Raw genomic sequence first — 25,385 nt, forward strand, 5'->3', positions numbered from 1 at the left:
GCAGAGATCTTTTTTTAGTTTCCTTTCTCCCACCATCACTAAGATGTCATCGTCCTTTCTCATTTTTGACTTGCATACTCAAACCTCTGGTGCCATTTTTAACAGGCGGAAAAGAAATTATTACCTGCAGTTGGTCTGTGAAATTAAAAAAAATGTATTTAATAATCCATAGAAGGCTGTTTTTCTACAACAGGTTTAATCTCCAAGTTATGCATTCATTTTTCTCCACTTCTCCAAGCTGCAGTATTCTAATTATGAGAATAAAACTGAGCCATTGGTCTTGAAATGAGTTCCAGATGGGAGACGAGAGACATTTTTGCATGTTAATATCCGGGGACTTTTATGGTTCAAACAATCAGGCTTATTAATCTACAGATTATGTAATCTTTAATTGTATAATGGCTCTTTAAATCCTTAATTGGTTCACACTGATGCTTGATGGAGGTCATATTTGATAGTTGAAAGTTTTAACTAATTGATTAAAGACACCCTTGGACAAACTGATTAAAGCGAATCATTTCTGCAGGAATGGGCAGACTGAAAATGTACTGTTGTTTTAATTTGCATTTAACATCTGTTCCAACATTTCTGTAGTCCCAAGCTTACCCATATTTTCTTATAGTGCTGTATTATGCTGTCCAACTGTTTTGCAATTCATGCTTTAACAGGATCAAGTTCAGTTGCTTTTCCTTTCAACCATTCTTACAGATTTTTTCACTGGAACACACTGTGCCAATTCAAAAAATATGAAATTCAACTTAAAATAATACATACAGAAATGTGGTAGCGCAGACTTTACGCGAACTTTTGTGTTGCCATCTCATGTCAGCTAATTACTGTGTGGATAAACATGTAGACCCGCGAGTAGTGATTAAGTGGGCCTGAACCCTAAGCTCCAGAGGAGTTTCAGACGGTGTTGTCACATCTGTCCTCGAGTAAGGCTCGTGTACACTGCTCTGGCGCTGTGCGCTAACGGCTGTGATAGCAGGTAAGTGCTGTGTTTCATTCACAGTGCTCTCACTACCAATGACAAAATGGACAAAAACAAAGAGAATAAAGTGGAAAAAAGTCAATGGGACCAGTATATAAACTTACTATGATATAGTCTGGGTGGTAGAGCACTACCTCTGCCCCATCTCCCATTTCCACAGTTACCTAAAAAACTGTTTGGGTATTCCCAATGGTTGTTCAGTTTGTTACATGAAAAAATAAAGCCAGTTGAATGCATGTGGAAAGACCTGTGCGGTTTACAGATGGGATATAGATATATGTATATATCTACATATATATAAATGTGTATATGAAGAGAGTGGGACAAAAACACAGTGTAAAATGAAACATGGATGCATCAAGCTTGAACAACATATTTCGGGTTAAACACACAGAATTAGCATTTTTTGTCTCCAACGTTCGACAGGAGAGTGCAATAAATATTTTGTACGATATTGGCAAAACTCTGTTTTGGCTATATGCAAGTGATTTTATTTATTTATTTTTTACCGGAAGTGTTTTTCTGCTTCTGTCTTGTGTGTATATCGTGAGTTGCATAATGTTTGGGACAAATACATTTTTCTTGATTTGGCTCTGTACTCCATAATTTTATATTTGTAATCAATCAATTCACATGCGGATAAAGTATTTATTAAAGGGCATTATTATGCATTTTAGTTTCACCAAGTAGAAACACTTTTTTATGTCCCAAATTATGGAACTCACGATATACAGTATGTGTGTATATATATATATATATATATATATATATATATATATATATATATATGCACACACAAATACCCATACACACCATTTTAGACACTCACTGTTTTCACTGTGTAGAAGTGAAAGAAACCCCTTTGTCTGGATTTTTTACACGCTTTTAGAAGCTGTATTCCTTTGTTACCTGGAGTGAGATTTCTTTTCTGTGTGCCTTTTTACACAGAATCCAATATGACTTCCCACTTATAAAATTTGCTGGAGTCGTCCTCATAGGGTGGCTCATTTCTGCCTGCCAATTACACCAGCCTTTGCTGGACCTCATAACAGTATTGTTGCTTCTGACTGGGAGCCCCTGCAGCTGTGCACTTAGTTTTTCCTAAGTGCTTTGGTTGTGTGATATTTAATTTTTAATGTGTGTTATATAGTGTGTACATTATTGCATTTTCTCCCCTGCAGAGTGGCATTCCACCATATGAGTCCAGAATAACGACAGCCAAGCTGCTGGTGGAGGCGGAAGAATACGAGGTAAGGTTTGGGCGAATTACTTCCCCTCTCCCCAATTCTTCCAGGTGTGTGAATTTTTCCACAATGCTTTATGTCACTCTTGCAGCCATATAATATTTAGAGTGGCCTATTCTCCACTGCACTTTGTTGCAGTTGGATGCCATCAACAAGTTTTGGAAGAATGGTGTCATCTCATGGAAGCAAACCTGCAGAGTCAGCCGTGTTTGCGTTAGTTATGAGCGTTGAATGTCATATTACGCTATCACCTCTGCTTGACCTGGAACTACCGAATCGGCGACTGTGCAGTCACAGTCTCACATGTTTAAAGTAGCTTGAAGTACATACGCAGTGAGCTCCATGTTGGGGAGAAAGACACTTCTTTCTTGATTTGCTGTGTACACCACAATTTGTAATGAAACAATTCATACGTGGTTAAAGCTCTCATTCTCAGCTTTTATTTAAAGGTATTTTTCCCACGGTGCGCAGGAACTGCCGCCGTGGGCTATGCGTGGCAAATTGTGGTCACTCACGCACTCACTCACTCACTCACTCACGGGCGACCTTTGAGGGACGTTTTGTGGGACGCATGCGCAGGTGGTGCCAGCTAAAATGTGTCTGCGGAAGTGAGTTGTGCCGTGGGTCTGGACGGTTACGTGCTTGTTGTACTATTTGGGTAGCCTCTGTAGTTCTGTTTGTGAAGTCTTCTGTGGACAGTAGTCACTGACACATCCATGCCAGCCTCCTGAAGAGTGTTTCTGTCAGATCTGTCAGACTGATGTTTGGGGATTTTTCTTCATTAGGTTGAGAGTTCTTTGGTCATCAACTTGTAGAGGTCTTCCTTGGCCTACCAGGCCCTTTGCGATTATTGAGCTCACCAGTGCTCTCTTTCTTTTTAATGATGCTCCAATCAGTTGATTCTGGAAAGCCTAAGGTTTGGTCTGTGTCTCTGACTGTTTTTTCTCATTTCTGAGCCTCATAATGGCTTCCTTGACTTTCATTGGTGCAGCCATGTTGACAAATGAATCAACCGCCTAGAATCACGGTTAGTTACTGTAAGCTTAGTACTGAAGCAATTGAACACACCTGACTAATTAGAAACACCTGTGAAGCCATTTGTCCCAAACATTATGGTGCCCTGAAATGGCGGTCTATGTATAAAAAGTGCTATAAGTTTCATATGGTGAAAATGTATAAAAATGCCATTTATTAAAAGATTATCTACACTTTAACCGTATGTGAATTTTTGATTACTAATCAATAAAAAAAGAATGTGTAGTACAAAGTCAAATCAAGAAAAAATATGTCTCAAAACGATGGAGCTCCCCTGATACTGTGCACATGTGCTGATGAATGTGCCCGGACAGAATTCAGGTTGGTGCAGTGAGTGTCTCAGTGTGGGGAAAATGGCTCCAGGAAAGGTTGATGGCTAATGTTTCAACAGATGTTCAGTCGTGTAATGTACTTTCTCCTGCAGTTACAGCTAACAACTGATTTGGGTTTAAGCACTGTGATACAATAAAGTTACCCAAAACAATAATTCTGTCCGCTGTAGTTTTCTTTTCACTTCGATTAAGGCCTGTAGCGAAAAGCAGCAGTGTTTCTCAAGTGTCCGCGCCAGTTTGAAACAATGGGCATAATAAATTCAGGGGAAGGTGGTTTATTTTGTGCTTTGTCAGTGTGTTCTGAAAATAGCACTGGGAACTTGTTAGTCCCTACTGTCTGCCTTTAGCTTCACTGTGTGGTATCCTGGTGGGTTTTGTGCGCTGTACAGAACACGCTCTTTAGGACTGTGAGACACACCTGAACTTGTTTCTCACAGAGGGGCTTGTTTACCGGGATTTATGAAGGCAGACGACTTGCCGTCAGTGTGAGAATGCTATGGATTTGAGTTCTGAATTCAAGGACAACACATTTCCGAAAGAAAATTATTACCACAAATTTAGTGGCCGCTAATGTGAAGTAGTATTGAAGTTTGAGGTTAATGTTTAAGTTTAATGTAATGCCTTGAATTTGAATGAAGCACTGTAACTGCTGTGTGAAGTACATGGGCTGTTAGCCTCAGAAGTAACGGAAGCCTGTTTCTATGGTGTAATTATGTAAGATGGGAAATAGTATCTCTCTTATAACATGGTTATCCCATGGTGCAGTGTGGATAGTGCTCTACTCGGCACCTAATGGTTTTGGGTTCGAGTCCCATTGGGAACTAATCTTTCCGATTGCTTTAGTACTTTGGTTGCCACAGTTTTAGAAAATCCATCTGAATAAATGAAAATGTTACGAGTCAAGGTCTCTGCGAATAAGCATCTGCTAAGCAAATGGTGTCTGTTTCTCCTCTGTAAAAAGCTCCTTTTTCATAAAGCTAAGGTTATTTGTTTAATAATGCAAGAGTGTGTGATTTCCCCAAATGCTCTTGCATGACCTTTCTGTACAGAATGTGCTGTAGGCTTGCCTGTCGGCTCGGCTCTGCTTAGCACTGTGCCTTTGAACTGTGGAGAGCAGCCAAAATGGTGAGCTGGTCGAACAGACAGTGGGAATGAAGCCTTTTCTATCGTCGCTATTCACATTGAGACCAAAAAGCTTGGATGCTCAGTCATTTGAAGAGTGCCATTTCACGACGGCCATTAAACATTTAACCCCAGCCAGTGTCCGCTGGCTCCTTTGGGTGCCTTCCAGCTTGGCTGGTGTTTAGTGTGCAGGCCAGCACCACACATGGGATATTATTTCATAAACAGCAGCTTTAAGGGAACATTATTCCCTTCTCTAGCTGATGAAGTAGGTTTAAATATTTATGTAACAATAAAGAAAATGTACATTCACAATAAATTAGGTTTTTATAATGGATGGAACATGTAAATCAGAAATTATAATTATGCACTTCAGATTCATACAAATTGAAATTATATGAGGTATTCTACTTTAATATGAATTGTGTTAACAAGCTGTCTAGCATATTCAATAATTTGGTTGGCATGTTCAGTTTAGCAGCTTAGAGACTCAATTTTTCCTGGGTTTAATTTAGAAATGTTGTTTGGAACGTGGGCTTGTATGTTAAGGGACAGTCATGACCTACAATTTATTATTATTTTTCTTAAGTTTTAATCTCTGATTTTCTCTTTTTGAAATATGTAGTTGGATATTTGATGTCACCTTTCCTGGCATGCCATTCGACTTCATTGCTAGTTGAGCTGCTTTGTTTAGTCACACTTTAAAGAGCTTGCCTGCTGTCATATTGAGTGGAACTGCACTGGGTAGCCATTGGGACACAAGCCTATGAACATGTTGCGAATAGGCTGTTTCACTGAATTAATCACAGCTTTGTCGTAGCCGTTTATCTTGTAATGTACAGAAAAATGAGGATGCACAGAATGGGTTTTTGGCTGAATTGCAGGCCACCAAAATGCACTGCAGAAAAAGAAGAGTGCTCCTTATATCGGACTGCCAATGTAAAGGTCAAGAGGCCGCTGGTATGCTGAGTTTAGGAAACTCTGTTGTGCGGCAGTTGACAATATCCTGTCCGCAGTCAAGATTTTTTTCTTCAGGAGCGTTCTGCACCAAGAGCACTTGGTGATCAGTAGCTGCGTCATGGAAAGGGTTTTCTATTCAGCCAATGCTGCTGCTACGCACTGTGACTTAACCCCTTTGCACGGATGCTAAACCCAGCCAGTCCTTGCCCATTTAGTAGTATTGGTTTTAAAATGGCTGCTCATAAGCCAGTTGTGCTGACACTCGAAGCGATTAGAAGAGTTAATGGAGGCAAAAGCGCCTGGGAAATTGCGGAGGAAATGGGGAAATTTGTACGCAGGTATGGTGAAGCCTGCCTTAGCGGTCACCTTTGTCTGGCAGTCACCTGCACATGACGGCCATTTCTCGTTTCTCCCCTGGGTGGCCACCACAGACAGGTTTCACTGTGTGATGATGAGAACAGGCCACTCAACTCGTAACATGCTTCCAGTCCTCGGGAGTATCCAGCGCTGTGTCAAGCCTGCCTCTGCTGTACTGCTGTACTTACATAGGACCCCGGTCCTCTTCTTCCATGTATTACTTACTGTTTGCTGGGCCATGTCAGACTTCAGCAAGTGAGAGAACTGTTTGAGCAGAGAATGTACAAGTACTGCCGACATAGCCTTTCATTTACGGAAAGACTAAAGAAAAGAGAGGATGTCCTTCCCCTCATTAGAGCTGCGGGATTGATGTGGATGCTGGAGCCAGCTGGCAGGGGGAAGTCTTTAATTCCAGCGGAGTCGGCAGCGGTGACGTGACGCGTGTCAGGGAGCCAGCCCTGCATTGGCAGGCCTTTGCTGCAGACCAGCTACGGTGAGGTCGGCAACACGGGCTCTCTCTCTCTCTCCCTGTCTCGTTCCCTCTCTCCCTCCCTCCTCGCCTCTCTCCCTCCTGGGTACGTTCTCCTGAGTGAGAGCTTGCTAGAGCGGGAGGGACCGGGCCTGCCTTGCGGCATCTGCCGACGCTTTGAAAGAAGATGTTCCCTTTTTAACGACGTGAGGATTTAATTTCCTTAACAACTGGAGATGAAAAAAATTACCCCCATGAACTTGTAAACCTGCTGTTACGCTAACTGCTTTTGGCAGAATTGTAGTATTTGCTCATTCTGATAAACAGGGCAATTATTCTGCCAGGCGAACATCAAGAGAATTCATATGCTGTTTAAGTATAATGGCTACGGGAACGCTGCATTTTGCTAATTAAAGCCAAGTATTGTTTCAGATTTGCAGTCGAGGCCACTTTGTTAAATGAACATTCTGGACCTTTATTTAAAAAATTTAATGATGTGCAGAAGCTGGGAGAAACGAACTCATAAATCCAGCTGTCGGTGGTCACCAACTTGGAAAATGGAGAGATTTCCCTCCATCTCGAGAGACGAAGCACGTGATGAACTTGAAATCACCTGGCCGTGATAATGCCTCATGGCCAAGTGGTGTGGTTGTTTCAGAATGGAGGTTCGCGTGCAAATAGGAGATGTTGGCCTTGAGTATAGAAAGTGCGCCACAGGTTATCGATGCCTTGGTAGGAGTCTATGTTGTCGACCCCTGCGGTTCAGGATGAACGTCTCGGCCACTATCTTAGTTAGACTGCTGTGGTGCAATTAAAATTCGTAACAGTCTTTGTCTCCCAGTCAGAGCACACAATGGCAATGGCAACATAAATCTGGACAGACTAACTGTTGCTACCGGAGTCTTGACATTCAGCTCCGAACAAGGGCTGGATTTCAAAGTGGATTTCCCTGTTAATCATTTGAGTGACATCTGCCTCTATTCCCATTTCAGCCACAGGAACTGTTATTCCTGAGACGGAGAACTAGGAGATGGGTCCCTAACGACTGATTGCAATTCCAGAGACTGAAGCGGGGGCATTGCTACCCCGGCAGCATCTTAACTACACAAACGGCTCCTTAACTTTGAACCTCCGTTTCATTCTTTCTTGTCTCAAAAACTTAGTTTCAGAAACATTTCTCTACAATCAATGAGAATTGCGTCAAAAGTAATGCGTTGTGTACTCCAGAGTCCGTTCTTTGAAAGCTGTTCAGTAGATTGGGCTCCGTTTACTTGGTTGCAGTTTTTATTGAAACCCCCCCCCAGCTCCCCCCCCCCCCTTTTTTTTTTTTTTTGCTGTCTCAGTTTTTTGTGTTTTTTCTTTGCCAGTTTCTCTTCAGTTTTATAAGTCCCTGCCTTATCAAGCATCAAAAGAGAGCGGGTCCTTCTGGAAAGTCGTCTTGGGGCCCGAGGTTCTCGGTTCAGAGCCTCGCAGGCGTTTTGCCGAAGCTTTTCCTCGCCTCTCGTCTCCCCGTTTTTATTTCCCTTCCTCCCCAGGAGGGGAGCATCTCATTTGATGGGAATCTGGGTAGTTGTCAGACGGGTCTTTAAAAATGAAGGCGCCGCAGTGCAGAATTTCTGCTGTGTCATTTGTCTCCTTTTCTCACAAATCTCCCCCACCCCCCCACCCCCCAAACCAGGCCGTATGCTGGGGTGGACTTTCAGCGACCATAGCTGCTCAGACGTAGAAAACGTGACTCTCTGCTCAATTTATTCATATGGATCTCTTAGACATACTTATGTTGATATTCTGCTCTTTTGCTCGTACATAATGCAGTGTACCAAGAATAGAATTCTCACATAGTGCATTTTAATCAGAGAAGTGCTCTTTTTTCCCTGTGATGTACTTACATACATACATCACCTTTTAAACCTGAGCTTGGTTTGAACATTTTGTTCTGTGTTTTCAGTTGACATTTTTGATGGTTCCCTTCCTTCAAATGAAACTAGGAAGCTTAATGGTTTCTTGATTTAAAGTAATTGTTTAGGAAATTACCTGTCAGTTAATTTTATTGATGAAAGCCAGGGTGGAGTGCAGGGTTATTTGAAAATGTTTTACAGAACTAGAAAATTTCTTGGTTCTGTAATGCATGTTCAGATAGCCTTTGTGGGAAGGAGCAATGTTGCAATGTGAGCAGGCATTAAAGTAATTTCTCCACGTCTTTAATTGTCTTTTGCTCACAGCACAAGTTACCATGTTATATTTGGAAAATGGTGGGTTAACTGGCAGCAGCTCTGCATCTTTCACACGCAGATACCATCCCAGTGAAGGTGGTTGAAATTTTTCTTTTTCTATAACACATTTTCTTTATATTTAAAAGCGCATTTGAACTCACCACAGAAACTGCTGAATGAATAAATTCTCCACTACAGGTGAATTGTTCTGAAATGGTGCGTGCAGAACTGGAAATAAATATATAGGGGTATTGTGTGTTTTAAACTCACATCTTCACTACGGCATGTTGAGAAAATGCTGTTCTTCCATGATGACTTTTGATGACTCTTTTGTTTTGTTTTGTATAAAGGGGAACACCACTGGAGAAATATCTTGAGTCATACCTGATATTCCATAAAGCAAAGCACATACCATGTGCCTCCTTCCCATTTTTTCCCTCACTTCATTTGGAATGTCCAGTCATAATTGTGGGGCTGTCCCAATATTTGGGCAGTGTCATGTTGGCACACTTCCTCCAAAATGCTTCTTTTGGCTCTTAAATCCACCAGCTGAGCTGTGCAGTTGAACTAATGCATCTGGTGCCAGGTGCCCATTGCATGTTTTCACTTAAGAACTTTAACCTAACCTGAGGGACAGAGTATCAGAGGATGATTAATGTGCTTAATCCTGTTTTCTCACTTTGAAGGGATTTGAATATGTGGGGTGAAATCATTTTCGCCTCTTGAAAATGTTGCAACATTTAAAATTTACTCCTACTTTCTCCCTTTTTGGAGTTTCCACATTGAGCATTGCAACCTCTGCTAATTCAGCACGCTCTCCTCTGAAACTCGGTGCCAATTTCCAGCTGCTCTTTGCTCCGCAGTCCACCAGTTAAACTGGCACTTCAGCAATTCCTGTGTAGCTTGTGCAGGCAGATCATGGTCTTCTGATTGACCAGAACCGGTGCATGAGTTAAAATAAGTACTCCTAAACTGAGACGTAATCCATTAGTAGAAATAGCGTATAAAATTGTCAACTAGATAACTATATCCGACAATGACGAAGGTTAGCTCGATAATGGTTAGCAATAAGTCTAGTTTTCTAGTTTGCCAGCGAGATAAGTGAGTTAGATTGCTTTTGCAAGCTGACTTACCATAATCTCTTTTCAAGACAAACTGTGAACTTAACTCAGCAAATCTTAACATTTTATGTCCCAGTGGCAATTCTAGCTAATGCTACTGTTGATAAAATGCCTTTGTAGACGGCTCTCTGGCTTGCTAGCCGGCCCTGATATTGCTGTCACTTTCTTGTCTGTGTGCATTTTTCTTTCTTAGACGGGAAGACGGGAGTAGAGGGAGTTCATTTTATGTTCCATGCTTTACAGCTGAGGGGTGTTTTCAGCACTAGATTAGGAATACAAAGTGGGGGGTGGGGGTGGGGGGGGGAGGCTAAAAGTGGAGGGGCCATAGGCCCGCTGGCCGCGTTTCTGACGCCAGTGCACGGTGCTCATGTGATCCTACAATCGCACCTGTATTGTACTCGTTCTTTGACTTCGCTTGATTGGCAGTTCAGTTTTCTCTCCAGGTGAACCGTTTCTTTACTTATCTGTTCTTTTAATAAGATCAGCTTTTTTTCCATCTGAGCTTGCACTGATGTTATTGTGCGCTGGGTTCTGCTGGTTGATAAACAAGCCCCAGCCGAAGGATTTGAGCGTCCGCTTCGGATTCCCGCACATGCTCCTGACGCTCAGAAGAGTCCCGGCGTGTAATCTTTCGCTGTAGAGAGGGTTTAGGGTTTATCTCCGAATTAGCTCCTCGTTAAGCAGGCATTCATCTTCCGATTAATTAGCATTTTACCTTCTAATCTGATTGCGCTGGGTTAAGAGTTATATGCATGCAAATCAAACAAAAAGTGGCTGTGTTCCTCTAACGCGTTTCTGGGAAAAAATCTTGCGAACACCCCTGGAGACTGATCCCAGGGGGAGGAAAAATCCTCCCGTTAATGTATCTCCTTATCCCTTAAATATTTTTCCACTCTTACTTAACCATGGCACTGAACTGAAAATTCAATAGGTGTAAGATATTTTAATTTCAATCAAGGCGACATCATTACTCAAATGTGGCTCGCGAAGAGGCTGTTTTAACGTTGGCATGCAAGGTGAAAAGGAATGGTAGTGAAAAAGAAAAAAAGCCCGTACAAAAAAAAAATTGGATTAAATATCATTTGGAACAAAATATAATGTACGATTTGCATTATTACTTTTAGTGGTTTCATTTTTTGCCCCAAGAGTGCTGAAGAAGATGGGGAAAAAAATGATGGGTATTTCTTTTGCAATCTGTGAGCCCTTTTTATTGAATTCAATTATAATATGTGGAATATATCCAGGGTATTTTAATTAAAGATGGAGGGGAGAATGTAAAAATATAACAAATTCCATCTTCTGTTGGTTCGTAAGGTTCAAATTAACGGTGCTATTTCGTGAAGTTGTATTTTGATGATCACTTGCATTAGGCAGGTAAATCTTTGGTTGCGGCTCCTTGAATTATTCTAATTAAAACCCAGGAACATTACAGCAAATGGGGAGTCAATTTTCTGTTTCTCTTTTTTATGCACAGCTCAGATTCTCTCGAGTATCCCACTGTGCCTCCCTTGTATCTCCGTGTATCCATTTCTGTTTTAACTGGATGCAGCAATTTGGGAAAAACTCTGTAGTGAATGTGTCTAACAGAAAAAGTAAATATGTGTATTAATTCCATTTCAAGACGTTAGAGGTGGCTCAATAACAGTTTTTTTCCCCAGTGTAGTTGAATCCTTCTAGCGTATCTATGAATTGATCTGAACATTTGCGAATTACAGATGATTTTTGCCAAAAGGGAAGGCCTGACTAGGTTATTTTTTTTTCCCGAAGTGTATTTTTAAAGTGATATCAGGGTTCTGAAGCTTCCGTAACGAGCGTGAAGAACTCAATTTCCCCCCGCTGTTTTAACATCAAACATAATTAAGCCTTGTAAAGATTTGATTAGCTCTGAATCTGAGAAGGAGTTGCGGCATTAATCGTAAAGAGGATCTATGTTAGAACATATGGCGCTACATTGGAGCCAAGCGTATATGGACAAACCCATTGCCTTTTTTGACACAGGATAAACGGAAACGGGTATACGTGAATTAAGGTTTTTAAATGTAACGCAGTTACCCATCAGTAATTTCATAACCAACGCTCATTTCTCATTGAATGGGCAACATTTTACTTAATTTGGTCACAAAGGAGCAAACTGGATATCCCTACTTTGAGAAAATGTCATGGAGGAGTGATCTGCTCAGAAAACTCAAAATGGTCCCCCCTCTCGCAAAGGAAGCAGGGCCAGTTCCACTTCCTCCTGCTGTTTCTGTCCCTGTGCAGGTGGGTGACTTTCTGAAAGGCTGCCAGTGCGTGTGTGAGGCGAAGGTGGGTTTGAGCACCATGAGCATCAGAGGGGCTTTCATTTCACTGTACAGCACTGTGGGCAGATGACTGCGAAGTTGCTTTTTTTTTTGTACAGTCGCTCACTCTGTCGAACAGAAACTCCAGGATTGATTTCTCGACTCTCGGCTTTTTATTCGAGTATCTCGGCCGGAACTGGGAAGGGTGTGGCGCGGTGAGCGCTGGCCTCGCCCCGCCGCTTTTCCTCATGCGGCTTTCGGCAGAGAACTTTCCGGATTATCCGTGAACTCCACAAAGGGCCAAGTCCGCGCGGCCGTGGGGAGACACGGGGCGCGGCAGTTCTCCCCCGCCGCACGGATATTCACCGTGTCTCCGCGGAGACCTGCTTCCTAAATCGAAACGCCACCCCCCCCCCCCCCCACCCACCTCCGGCCCCCTGCCGCGTCATCCTCCGCGGCGATACGGTTCAGAGTTTTCTCTCTGCCCGTCGCCCGCTGTAACTTTCCGCCCTTCGCGAATTCCTCGGCGACGGAAGGGATTATCATTTCATCTTCTAATGGCGCTCTGTTGCCAGCGCAGCGCGCGGCACAGTTACAGGGCTTCTTAATGGCCTCCCAGACGCCGCTCCTCACGCGGAGTTCGGTGCGTCGAACCAAAAAGAAAGAAAAGGAAAAAAACAGGGGGAAGCCATCAGAGAGATGAAATGTTAAGCACTCTAGTGTCTGATGAGAAGAGAGGGTGAGGAATTACAGACTGCAGACAAGTGGAGCTCTCTATATATCCAATTTTAAGCACAGCAGATCACGGTTTTAAATTGGAATCAATGGACAGTATCACTAAAGGACATTTGGAAGGCTGGTCACTTTATAATTGCATTCACACTTTTAAAATAGTGAATTCAATTATGTTTGGGAACCAAGTTGAGTTAAAATATTGATTTATGTTAACGTTTCCTGTATCTTCGCATCTTCTTGGGCAGAAAGCGGCCCAAGAAGACCAGTGCCATTTAGCAATCTTTGCTGTCTGACAGGCAACAGCAGCAGCAAATGAACATTGAAACGCTAAGAAAGTGAAACATTGCTGCCTATGGAGCTTATGCAGGCAGAGGTCCCACCTCTTAGCAAAAAAGAACCCATCTGATTGGTTTAGAACGTGTTATTTTTCTTGCCACTGGCAGATGGCTTTAGCCAAACACTAAACATTGGGGTGATGATGAACATATTTTGTTAATTCAGAGAATCTGTAGTTTATACAGTTAAATTGACAGGTCACCCAAAAGTAAAATTAAGCTATATTTCCACTTACCCGAAGTGCTGTCTATCCATCCAGATTGTTTCAACGTTTGAAAACACTGTTGACACTCCGCTTCAGAAATACTGGTGTGCTTTGGTTGAAACCTATATACGCAGTTGGCGTACTTCAGTAGAAAATAGTTTTTGATAAAAACCGTTTCGCGAAACCATGTCATTATGTGAGTTTTTCGGTGGTAAATTTTTGGCCCTGAGCACCACAAGCGTTGGCTGAGGTCCGTTGTATCAGGGTGAGCTGTGGTGGATATCTAGAAAGCTCGTCAAAGAGGATGGATAGATAGCACTCCGGGCAAGTGGAGATGTTGCTTTCTGTAATTTTTGTGTGAACTGCCCCTTTAAACTGAAAACCTGCAAGTTAAAAAATAGGTGGTTTGGCTGATTGTCATTGAATCTACTTTTGAATGAAAGTGTATGAGGGAAATTATTATTCACTGAGAGTAATATCACACAGCGCTGCAATTTGCCTTCCCTCCATTTAGGATGCCGTAACTGGTGCCTGATGCCTGCTGCACCTGCTTTTCAGAAGACTGGAACAGCAAAAAGCATTCCTTACCATAAATCTTTTTTTTGACCTCGCCCAAAAAGATTTTTTTGTGTTTAGCTGTTTATTTCTGCAAGCAACACCCACTAATTGCCAGGAGGTGTGTTGTCTGTACGGTTCATTTGTGGTTCTTTTTGAGGTCTGCTTAATTTGTGCATTTCGAACATAATGTGGCCCCAGTTGTTACCTCACGACTTGCCGTACATTGATTCTATGCAGCTGCAGTGGCGTCTGCACGTCACCCGGTAAAAAAGAAAGAGCAGAATCGCTGCTGGTGGTGTTCGGGGGATTGTGTGGCCAGAAGAGATCAGTGCTCTCCTTGCATCAGCCTCCTTAAAACCTAGCAGAACCAAATTATAAACGCATCTGCAGAGGCCATCTTGAAGCAAATTACCCATAATCAGGTCCATAATCAGGCGTTGACATAAGTGGTACGCAAGTATGCATTACCAGCAAAAATATAAAAATGCACAGCAATTTTGTGTCCTCACAGTGCAAATGCCTATCTACTTTTAGGTACGTATTGCATTAGGACATAAAATTGCCATGGATTTTAATCTTTTTTCCATTAATGCAAACTTTCATATCCCTTATGCTAACTCCTGCCCATCATCCAATGTTACGGCAATGGGGTCTGATTTCTAAAGCAGCTGTTGAGTGCATAACAAGTTCCTCGATACTTAAGTGGACCAGAAAGAGAGCTGGGTTCCCTTACAATGTGAACTCGAATGACTGGTCATTTGCAGCTGGTTCACTTGAATAGAACTGAGTTCGGTTCATCTTAAAAGAACTATATGTGAAAATGCCCTATTCTTTTTCCCTGAAGACCGCTTTACATTCCATGCAGTTTGAAAGCTAGTTCAGACCAAAGATTCACAACATGACGAGATGCAAAGCTCACTCTCTGGAAACGGTTTGCAACATTCTCAAACTCAACTGTTCGCATCGAAGCGACGAGATGAGACGTTGCTTATGGTTACCATAGCAATGATGCTGTCCATGTCCTTGTTTACAGTTACTTACTTGTTCTTTGCAATGCTCATCTGGCAAATATCTAGGTCAATGTAGCGAGAATGAGCAGAAGTAGTAGCGATGGTGAGATGCTTGCCGTAGCAGCAGCACTGCTAATGAAAGCAAGGCTTCGTAAGAACCGAACATCCAGTCCTTAGAGGCAATTATGGGTGTTTCAGCGCCCGGTACGTGGAGCGTACGCAGAGTTGTACACAGACTTAGATTTACCATTGCTAATTTCACCCCTCTTTACCCTGAGCAGTATGCTCACTGAAGAGCTGGTGTCACCGACTAGCCTGTATACCGCGTGCTCTTTAATTAATTACCACAGCGAATAAAAAAAAAAAACGTATGTTGTCGCCAGGGCGAATGCCGCCACCCCCTGCGTGAAACCCCTCACCCCCCCCACCCCCCCACAGTCTACAGCACTGCCCACTAATAAATATTTTCTAGTGGACTGTTCTGTCCCACTCCTCTGGGCACACGGCCTGTATCAGAGTACGCCTAGGACACCGCAATCTGCACAGCGCTCACTCTGTGCTCTGCTGAAGTGTGGCAGAGTTTCTGGTACACTAGGGGAGCACCGGAACGCAATGCAGCGGCACAGTTCAGTCCCCGTTCCCATCCTCTCTCTCTCATTTTGTTTTCGTGTGACTGGGAAATTATCCTTGCTTGGTGTGCCAACCGTGTTTGCTTCCTTCTGGCATTTTTTGCTTCCTGTAAAAATCAGTGATAAGCAAAATAATGCTTTTTCCACCTCTCTCCTCCTTGTGGCATCAGTGAATGTAATGGGCAGTTTATATGTGAACATGAGAAATGATTTTTCATAGGTCTTACTCTTTATATTGATAGTGGGAAATGCAATTATCATGCCTCCTTCCACCACTTCTTTAATCACTGTCAAATTCACCGAACACCCACTGGCTAAAGTCAAATATTACTTTGAGTCAAACATAAACACTTTTGCCTCTAAATCTGTAAAATATTGAAAGGAGAGCGTAATCAGGTTTGTTTGCCAGAAGCCCCCTGCATCCAATATTCTATATTTACTTCGAGCACTCAAAGCACCCTGTCTGTGGTGTGAATCAAGGCGTACGGAGCTCTATATGTGCAAATCTCAATTCCAAACACGCACGTACGCACTCCCCCACCCACACACACACACACACACGCACTCATGCACCCACATACACACATGCACGCACAAAAAAAAGAGCTTTTTTTATTTTATCACCCATCGTTGAAAATGGCAGTCATTGTGCAGTTAATTTTACTGCACAGAATGGTCTGCAAGAGGTTGTCAAGAGTGATGTTTGACAGGCAGGTCCGTAAGAGGAAGTTTCACCATGTAAACGCCAGTGAGAAAAATGCCAGAACGAATGTAATTACAGGGTACTGATTGCTTACAAATTCAAATGTGAAATTATTTCAGAGTAAGATTCATTACGGAGTTGTTAATCACATTATTTGTTGTCCACTTACAAATGATGGCGTGAAATATATTTTAGTGAGCTTACTAGTCTCTTGGCCGCTGAACAAAGAGATATACGATCAGTACGCAGTAGAAAAATAATGGGGTGTGGGAGTGGTTTGAAAGCCTGAGCTTGGATACTGTGTTTCTTTGTGGAACTTGTTCATCATGCTAATAGTTCAGTTTATGATTAATAGGTTTCAGGCTGCAGCAGTAAGCTAGTATTTTTAAAACGCATAAATCCTGAAATATTAGGAAATAGTTCTTTTTTGAAGGTTATGGAGGGTGGCTGCAAATGGAATTGCACACCATCATATATTACCAGAAATAAAATGGATTCCCGTGGACCTTAGAATTGCAAATTTGTACGAATGCCTTCCACAGAACACCCTTGAATAATCTCAAACTTTTCCAGTGCCATAGATTCTCACAGACGAGAGGTAAAAAAATTTTTTTTTTTACTTTGTTTTAGATTCATCTTTTAAAAAAAGTGCTGCGAATACAATCCCCCCCCCCCCCCCAATCCTCGCCTCGTTTTATATGCAATTATCAGAAGCACTGAAACAAGGAATGAATCATTGATGAGGTGTTAGCTGAAATTAACGAAGCGCACGAAGACATGCTTCGTACCTGCAGCTCTGCGGGGGACGGCGATCGCCCGTGTATCTGATTAAACCCTGTTTGGTCTCGCTACTGAGGCAGTTAGATTTAATTAACGGCTTCTGTTTGCTCTATTGGTAATGACTAGAGCTTGCATTCTTCTGCGGGAACTAATAATCTCTTCAGCGATTTATCGATCGCCGCGTTCTTATCTCCTCGGAGAGCCATTCCCAACACAAAAATTTCCTCCTGATTCCGTGCAATAGCAAAGTCTGCGTTTTGTCTGTATTCTGCAGACCTCCTTATCTCATATCTGACAGACTGTTAAAGGTTTTCAGTTTTCAGCCCCCAATACTTTTTTCTTCTTTGCTTGGTTTCAGTGTACTACATCCAAAGCTTAAGACTTGATGTCTGTGCTATACTGAAGTAACGACAGCTGTGTTATGCTTCCCGTGTTACTTGCTCTCTATCGTGCATTATGAAAAGTAACCGTTTCCAGAAAGTCCTGGTCATTTTTGTTGTCTGAAATAGCTTTCCTTGTGTTTTCAGTTCAATCGCTGTTTTCTGTGTTTTTCCCATTTCTTATAGATTAAGTCAAACCAAAGTAAATCAAACACGATGAGTGACTGCGCCTGGCCCAATTTTTTCTGCTTTGCCGGAATAATAAACTGTCAGACATTAACTTTACATTCTTCAGCATAACAAACAATCGATGCCTTTCATGGTTTTCACTGGCAGTAATGCACTGGAGTTTTAGCAGGCCAGCCAGCAGTATGATGAGGTTGTCTCTATAAATTAGTTATTTAATGATTTGCATGGTACTTCTGTCATTTTCTCGGGTGGAATATCAGACGTTTACAGCCTTTTAGGGCTTGAACCAGAGAAAATATTGATACAAACGCGTAGGTCTATGTGCATTCTATCGCAGACTATTCTCATATATTGTCTCCTTTTTTGGCCTGACATATTATTGGCCATTTTCTCTGTAAATATATTTGACTGATGTCCAGATGTTGTCAAGGGTGACTTGAGAGTCATTCTCGACGAGTGTTTTATCTGTTTAGGGTGATAAAGGAATCCCTTTAGCGCTTCTGCGAGTGTTCATCGCGAAACACGACGCTGCACGCGCTAACGATCCGCAGAAATGGTGATGAACGGCCCAGCAGAACGGCGTAATCAGATTTACTTCCACAAAATTGAAAAAGCTGTCCTCTCTCTTCAAATTTATGTCCCGCCAAACCACCTGAAGAAACTTGACCGTTTATTTGCGGTGTCCATTACTTTGTTTTGGAGAATTCCTTTTTATTAGTTCATCCCGGCAACGCCGGAAAGATGCGACGCGCTGCCGTAAATCAAGCTAATGGCTCGGAGTGCGGCAGGCGCGCGGTCGTTTAAGACCCTGAAAATCAACCTGCAAATATGTAAATAGCAGGACATTTGACATTTAATTTTCTTAGGCAGATATCATTAGCGGCAGGCTCACCGCTGTTTTAGTGCCCACCGCTACTCTCGAGTGTTTCTCACAAGCCAAAATAGTTCAGTTTTAGCCGCGAGGACGTCTGCTTTGGAACAGAACCGGTGCGCGCCGAGGAGCACTGCTGTGCTCAACAAAAGAGTTATGTAGGCCAAATAAATACCGAGGGGATCAGGGGAAAGCGTTGTTTCCTGTTTTTGGTGAGGCGCTGCTCGAGGTGGGGCGGGGGACCGGCGAGGGAAGGCTCACGCGGCACATTTGCATACCTCGTTTGTTGACCGAACATCAGTTATAAAGCGACAGTCTCGATGCCAGTTCTTTCTCGTGCTGGAGCCCACTCATTTATCTTTATATCAAAATGCTGTCGAGACCTCGCCCATGTCCTGTTTGCGAGAGGCTTTGTAGAATTGTTAGGGTGAAAAGGAAGATGAGAACCACAGGAACCAGAAACAAATGGAAAAACATCAGCATCAAGGTAGTTGAACACTCCTTGTTGTAGGAGTTTATGTGATGGTTTAGTGACACTGATAACAGATGGAATCTAAGGATTCCATGTCTCTTTATTTTGACTAGGGCCAAAGATGGCACCTCTAGTCCCCTGACGGAACAGACACCGTTTTCAGCACCCCAGATTGACACTTTCGCATGGGACAGGTCCTTGGTCCTTAGGAGAAGGCTCCCATCCCCCTGTTTAGAACTGCTAATGTAATGTAATGCTTTTAGGGGTATCGTAGCCGGATAAATAACCATGAAGCGACCAGGAGAGGGCTACGCGGTGGGAATGCAATTTCCTTTTTTTTTGCCAGGGAAGTGATCCTTTATCCGCTATCTGGAGCTGACAAAAGGGCTAAATGTGTTTGGAGGACACGAGATCGAATGGCACGCGGTGTGCTCCTCTGTAGATCTCTCGGATCGATACCCCTATCAGAACGACACGGAGCGCACGCCCTGAGACCCAAAGTAGTTAAGGGGCAAGATGGAATTGTTCTTTACAGTGGGAGGGAAGTGATGTGTCTCCCTGAGAAGCACATTGATGATAGTGTAAAAAGAAAAAAGAAAAAAAAAAGCTGCAATCTCCCCATCGGTTACATAATTCAAACTGAGATATAATATGGTGCCAGTTGTCATTTGCTCTCCTTTTCTGTGAGAAGACCAAAATGGAATTTTCCGTTGTGTATTTCTTTCTTTTGTCGTTTCAAAGACAGCTGTTTTCCCTCGCTGAGGGAAATGATACTGTGAATTTATCCCCCCAGTGTTGCAGCCAAGCAGGGCAAAAAAAGATACCCCCCTCGAATAACTGCAAAACGGTTCTCTGCGACGTCCAGACGAGCGAGTCGTTTGTCTTGCTTTGTTCTCGTCTCCGCGGCGCGAGCCGTGCTGAAATGATGGTCTTTAGCAGTTTCGCTAACAAATTATTCAGAAGGCGGTGAGCGATGACGAGCGCAGCGCAAAAACAAAACGAGTGCGCCGCGACGTTCCCCCCAGAAGAGCTGTTTCTCACTGGAAATAATAAGGGCAGATGCACTGCCCGACCAATTTCACTTCTCCAGACATCAATTATTCCCCGTTCTAATGGCTTTTCTCACGCTCCTTTTGTATTAACTTAATTGATATTTGTCCTTTCAGTAGTACAAAATAAATGTCCTGATCTTTGCATTGGAAGAGGATGACTTAGAAGCACAGTCGCTTTTCCATGCATAACAGGTGAGTAAGTAAGCACCCTCATTAATCCACACGAATGTGCCTTAATGTGTTGTTTCTCATACTTACGGAAAGAAAGGTGTTGCTTTTTTTGTTTTTGATTCCTACGGCGGCAGTAATTAATGGCAACGGAAGTTTTCAATTCCTAGGGGGTAAGCCGAATTCAGTCTATTAGAGTGTTCGTAAAGGGACAGGATAAATCAAAACTGAGTTCCATTAGCAAACAGTTGCATAGCCATCGACTTTCATGAAGCCAGGGAGACATTTTTATTATCATTATTTCAGCTGAGGGCATGAACACAGCTGATTCAGCCTTGGCAGCGAATTGGCTGAATTCACCCGTGCCATCGGGGAAGCAGGAGAGAAGACTGAGGGGATCTCATTTGGCCTGCAACTTGCAAATGCAGTTGTTTGCTATGGAGGTGCCAGCTGAATCACTGTCAACATTAGATTTCAGTGGTTAGAATAAAGTACTGATTTACTGCAACAAATGTGGTAACAGAGCTCTAGATCTGAGTGAGCTGAAAATTCCATTTCACTTTCTGGTAAGAAAGTCGCTTTGTGGTGACTCTATTCACCCCTAAATGTTTTTTGTAAATAGTATTCTTGAACCTAAGTTAATGTGTTGTGAGTATTTGTGCAGGTATTGGTTGCATAACTTCTGTTATATTAAATCAAGCAGATTGAGTCTGCTTAAAGTCAGAAAATGCAAGAGGGACAGGATTTGTATCAGTTTGTTTTGCCACTCTCACTGCAGGCGTGGGCCAGTGTAGTCTCCATTTCCAGACCCTCAGAGTGTTGTGGTATAGGCTTGCCTTAATCTGTTTGGTGGTGGCACATCTCTGTCGCTTGATTTGGTTGGCCAGGGCAGTTTATCACACCAGACACATTGTGCCCACCCCCTGATTTACAGTTTCTCATCTCTGTAATGATAATGTTGGACTTCAACATGTGTGAAATGGCGTTATTACTTCTGGTCAGCTTTTCACATTGGCTAAAACTGTGTTAACATTACAGAAGCAAGTTGAAATTGCTTTTTGGCTGTACTGCAATTATCGGTCAGTCTACAAATTATGTGATTTTTGCTAACTACCTGAGATTATGAAATCCCAGGAGCAAGCTATCTACCGAGCCATACAAACTTAATTTTAGCTTGATAAGCAGTTGTTGTATAATAGTTTCCATGACTACCATAATGCTTTCAGAAAGCTAGCTATCTACCCGGCCAATGTGTTCTTTTATGTAACTGCCGCACCACTGCAAAATAGCCATCGGTTTGCTCCCTTTTTCAGGCAAATTCCCAAAGTGAATGTTGAATTTTATTGTATTTAAATGCTTTTAGAATCGCAGCACTGGTCACGTTGAATTGAGTGGTGTTTCAGACTTTAAGTGGGATTATATAAATAGGATTAGTCTTTAGGGCTTTATTTTGGCACTTAAACTTATCTAACCCCAATATATAAGCTTATTAGTTGCATCTTGGTATCTAGATTTGCACAAAAAAAGACTGGTTGAAACATTGCTGTAAATTATTCCTGTAATAAAGGTGTGTTGCGCTGTGACAGTAAACCCTGATTTCCATGTCCAGACCAATGCCTTCCTCAAGGGGATTCACCACTTTTGAGGCTAGTCATCTGGCTAGCTACCTTTCGCCATATAGGTATTTAGATTGCTTCTTCTTGTATTTAAACTTTTATATAAACCAAAACAACAGTAGTCTAGCCACTCCTTTAGCTAGATAACTATAGTTGGCTGTCATTTTTTCGCGCTCTCCTTTTATGAGCAGTGACATGGAAGGCGAAGGGGAGAGATGTCCATGAGAACAACTTGTGCAGCTGCTGTTCTCCGAAGCAAATTCACGAAAGGAGTTGCATTTAGTCTTTTTGCACTCTTTTTAGAATCACAGACCTTTTGGTCACCTCAAGCTGTGTTTTGCAAAGTTTCAAACTGGGAGTAGCTGTAAAATGATGCAAAGACTAGGGCTTGTTTCAGTGTGTACATTATTTCTGGAAACACTGCCTCCAATTGAACTCCCGCCGTGTAAAATTGTGATTCTTTGTGATGGGATGCAAATTGTGATGGGATTCAAAACTCACCATTTTTCAGCAGTTCTAAAGGGCCATTAAGATTCAGATCAGGTTTAAACCACTATGAACTTCAACTCATTCCAACACCATTATGAGACATTCTACTTTGTTTTGTTTACTGGAACACAAACTCAAGTATTTTGTAGGCAAAAGGGAAGAAACGAAATGAATCTGGCCCTAGGTCGTATCAAATGAAGGAAAAATAAAAATGAGGCAAAAAACAATGAACAAACCGCCCTACAAAGAAAAAGCATTAAATCCGGCTGGAGTGACAGAAATAGGAACCCAATTGACTGTCTTTTTATAAAGCTATAAATCCTGCAACTTACCAAATTATTTGGGGCCCTGATTTTTAAAAGTGATTCTTATAAATGGAATTCTTAAAAAAGTGAATCGTGAAATCTTAATTAGACAAATGTTCCGTCACCTTCCTTAGAATAAGTACAGGCAGCCCTGAAGATTTCAAGTGAATTGATATATTCATTTTCATGCAAGTTTCCCAAGATTGCCAAAAATGGGTAGAAGTAAAAAAGGAATAGAATTCAAAAGCAAATGGGCCATGAACTTGCTTCTTGAAGAATACGTCTTCTGTACACCTTTCTTATGTTCCTTTTCCTTGAGTTATATCATCTCTTTTTGCTGACCTGATTATACTTGACCTCATACTTGGCTGTGAAATGTTAGATCACTGCATGTATCATTGTAATATCTCTGTCCTCTATGTGCTGCATCAGGTCTGCCCAAACTCTTTCTTTTCTTGTTTGCGACCTGTCCTTTCAAATTTCTCATGTATAGCTTTGCATCTGATCTTTTTATTCAGGTGCTTCGCAAAGATGTGTTCCTCCAAGTCTATTCAGAATTTATTTTAAGTAGTATGACAGAAGCTGTGCAGAATGAAAGCTTTGAATACAAACTTAATATGCCAAAGCAGTCAAAGGCTGCTCCAACGAGTGAAAGCCCACCAAATTTAAAATGTTTTTAATGTTTTTATCATCCATTCAATTGCTTACAGCAAGGACACTTTCAGGGGGCATTTAGAACACGACTTTGGGGTTGTTTTGCATGCGCTAAGCCGCCTGAAATTATTTCTTCTTGCCTGGTGCACTGTGTGTCATTACTTTCCTCCTTAATTAATTCTGTATCCAAATATTATTTTATTCAGTTCTGTAAACATTCTTTTTTTCTGTTGCAAAGGTCTTTATTCGTGTGCCTTCTTTGAGGCAAAACAAAGTTTGTTCTTATCCTGCTATACCGCTTGGTCACTTGCCATAATAATTAGCATTTTAGTCCTGGACTCACGGACGTTGCTTTCCAGAAACAATGAATCCCATTGGCTAGGCTTGTCAGGCACTGCTCAGGTGAGCATTTTGTAAAGAACAAAGAAAAGATGCGCTGGTAAACAAATTGGGTGAATGATTACCGGGCTTATTCAAAACAAAACACTTGACACTCACCAGGTCCTATATCAAAACAAAAGTAATTGCTGTTTTGGATGAGAGCGAGTCATAAGTGAATAGGACGGATCTCCTACTTACAGGCAATCCCCTTTCAGTCCTCAGAACCAAGTGTTTTATGGATGTCAGGTGCAGTGTATCCTTTACAGTGACAGAGTAATGTAGATTGTGCAAGTGCATGCAATAAATTTACCACCTTGGCTGTTGTAGTCATTTAGCTTATGTGCATTTGGGAAAAGACAGTGCAGGTAAAGAGGTTGGCATGTTTTGAAAAGCCAAAACCAACCACCGTCTATTCAGAAGGGAGAGTCTGTTTAGTTGCAGACTAAAAAAAAACGAAACAAAAGAACGCATGAATTTTGTCTTTGCATCTCAATGTTATCTTTTCCTTCAAGGAAAAAAAACAATCAAGAACTGCCCTTTTCTGCTTTCAAATGGATGGCCAAATAATAAAACAAATGCACTTGTACATTTAAGGTGCTCACAAGCTCCAGATGACCCAAAATGTGAGCCATTCTCTGTCAATTGGGATGCAACCGTCAAAACACCCAATATGTTAGGAGGTAGACTTTGGTAGAGGCTGGCTGGGGCATTGTAACCGTGGTAACCTTTGTAACATTTGCATTCAAAGCTCTGTTTAACCTTCACAGAATCCAATAAATTTCAGCCCAGCTTTTTCTTGCTATGATGCAAGCTGTGGCAGATAGATGAGAGGAGACACAATGAAATTTCAGAAAACTTTGCAGACCAAGGACCTTTTAAAAATTTGCCATTTCAGAGAGGCTAACAGAAGATGTTCTAAAACTTGTTAAGTGTACGTATTAAAGATTATGATCTTGTCTCTTCTCATTGCATACTTTATCTAAACTGGGCTCGCATACTATAAGATGCACAGTCTGTGGAGCACCTAATAAAATGTGTATATGGGGTGAGGGGATGGAGGGATGACAGAGAAACAGAAAAAACATCTATTAGTTGCAGTGCTTCACTAAAAAAAGAATAACAACTGGCATGTGTGTATTATTTAGTGTAATATTTTTATTAAAACAAAATATCAGAAATGAGCAATTGTCACCAATATTTTCATTGTGTGAGGAAATATTCTAAACATTCTAGGAGTTGAACCTGGTTTGTGTTGAACGAATGCTGGGTAGTGTAGTGTGGTACATGTTACAACATTCAATTTTAAATTATATTAACTGAATTCCCCAGAATTCCATATAATATGTTCTAGCTTTTCAGACTTGGCTAATGTTACATTAACATAAGCTAACAGAAAAAAGTTTGAATATGGGAGTGAACATTCGCCTTGGTGGATGCACATCTGATTGAGGATGAAATGTCACTTTGTTCTAAAACCTATTTCAGACTCAGAACTGTACAGTTGGTGGTTTTCTTATTTCAGGTTATCTGTGATGTATTGGAACAGGTGGGAGTGAACCAGAGGCAGGCTTCGGTGATGTTGAAACATTTTGTTAAAAACTTTTGCCTTTTGTTTTGTTGTTAAAATGTTGTCCAACTGTATTACCTGGGCAGCCTGTCCAAGTGAAGCCTAGGTGTGGGGAACGCTCATTCCTCCTTGCTGCAAACCTTCAGTTAAGCATAAGCATTT

General features: G+C 41.9%; 1 protein-coding gene across 1 annotated transcript in view; it reads left to right on the forward strand.

The window, feature by feature from the left end:
• Nucleotides 1–25,385, forward strand: part of si:dkey-12j5.1 (probable assembly chaperone of rpl4) — a 162,413-nt gene that overhangs the window by 16,725 nt on the left and 120,303 nt on the right. The window contains exon 8 of the mRNA XM_035404803.1: nt 2,173–2,241. Coding sequence (XP_035260694.1) covers nt 2,173–2,241 — 69 coding nt within the window. The remainder of the gene's footprint in view (nt 1–2,172; nt 2,242–25,385) is intronic.

The sequence above is a fragment of the Anguilla anguilla genome, chromosome 1, assembly GCF_013347855.1.
Source record: "Anguilla anguilla isolate fAngAng1 chromosome 1, fAngAng1.pri, whole genome shotgun sequence".
NCBI lineage: Eukaryota > Metazoa > Chordata > Actinopteri > Anguilliformes > Anguillidae > Anguilla > Anguilla anguilla.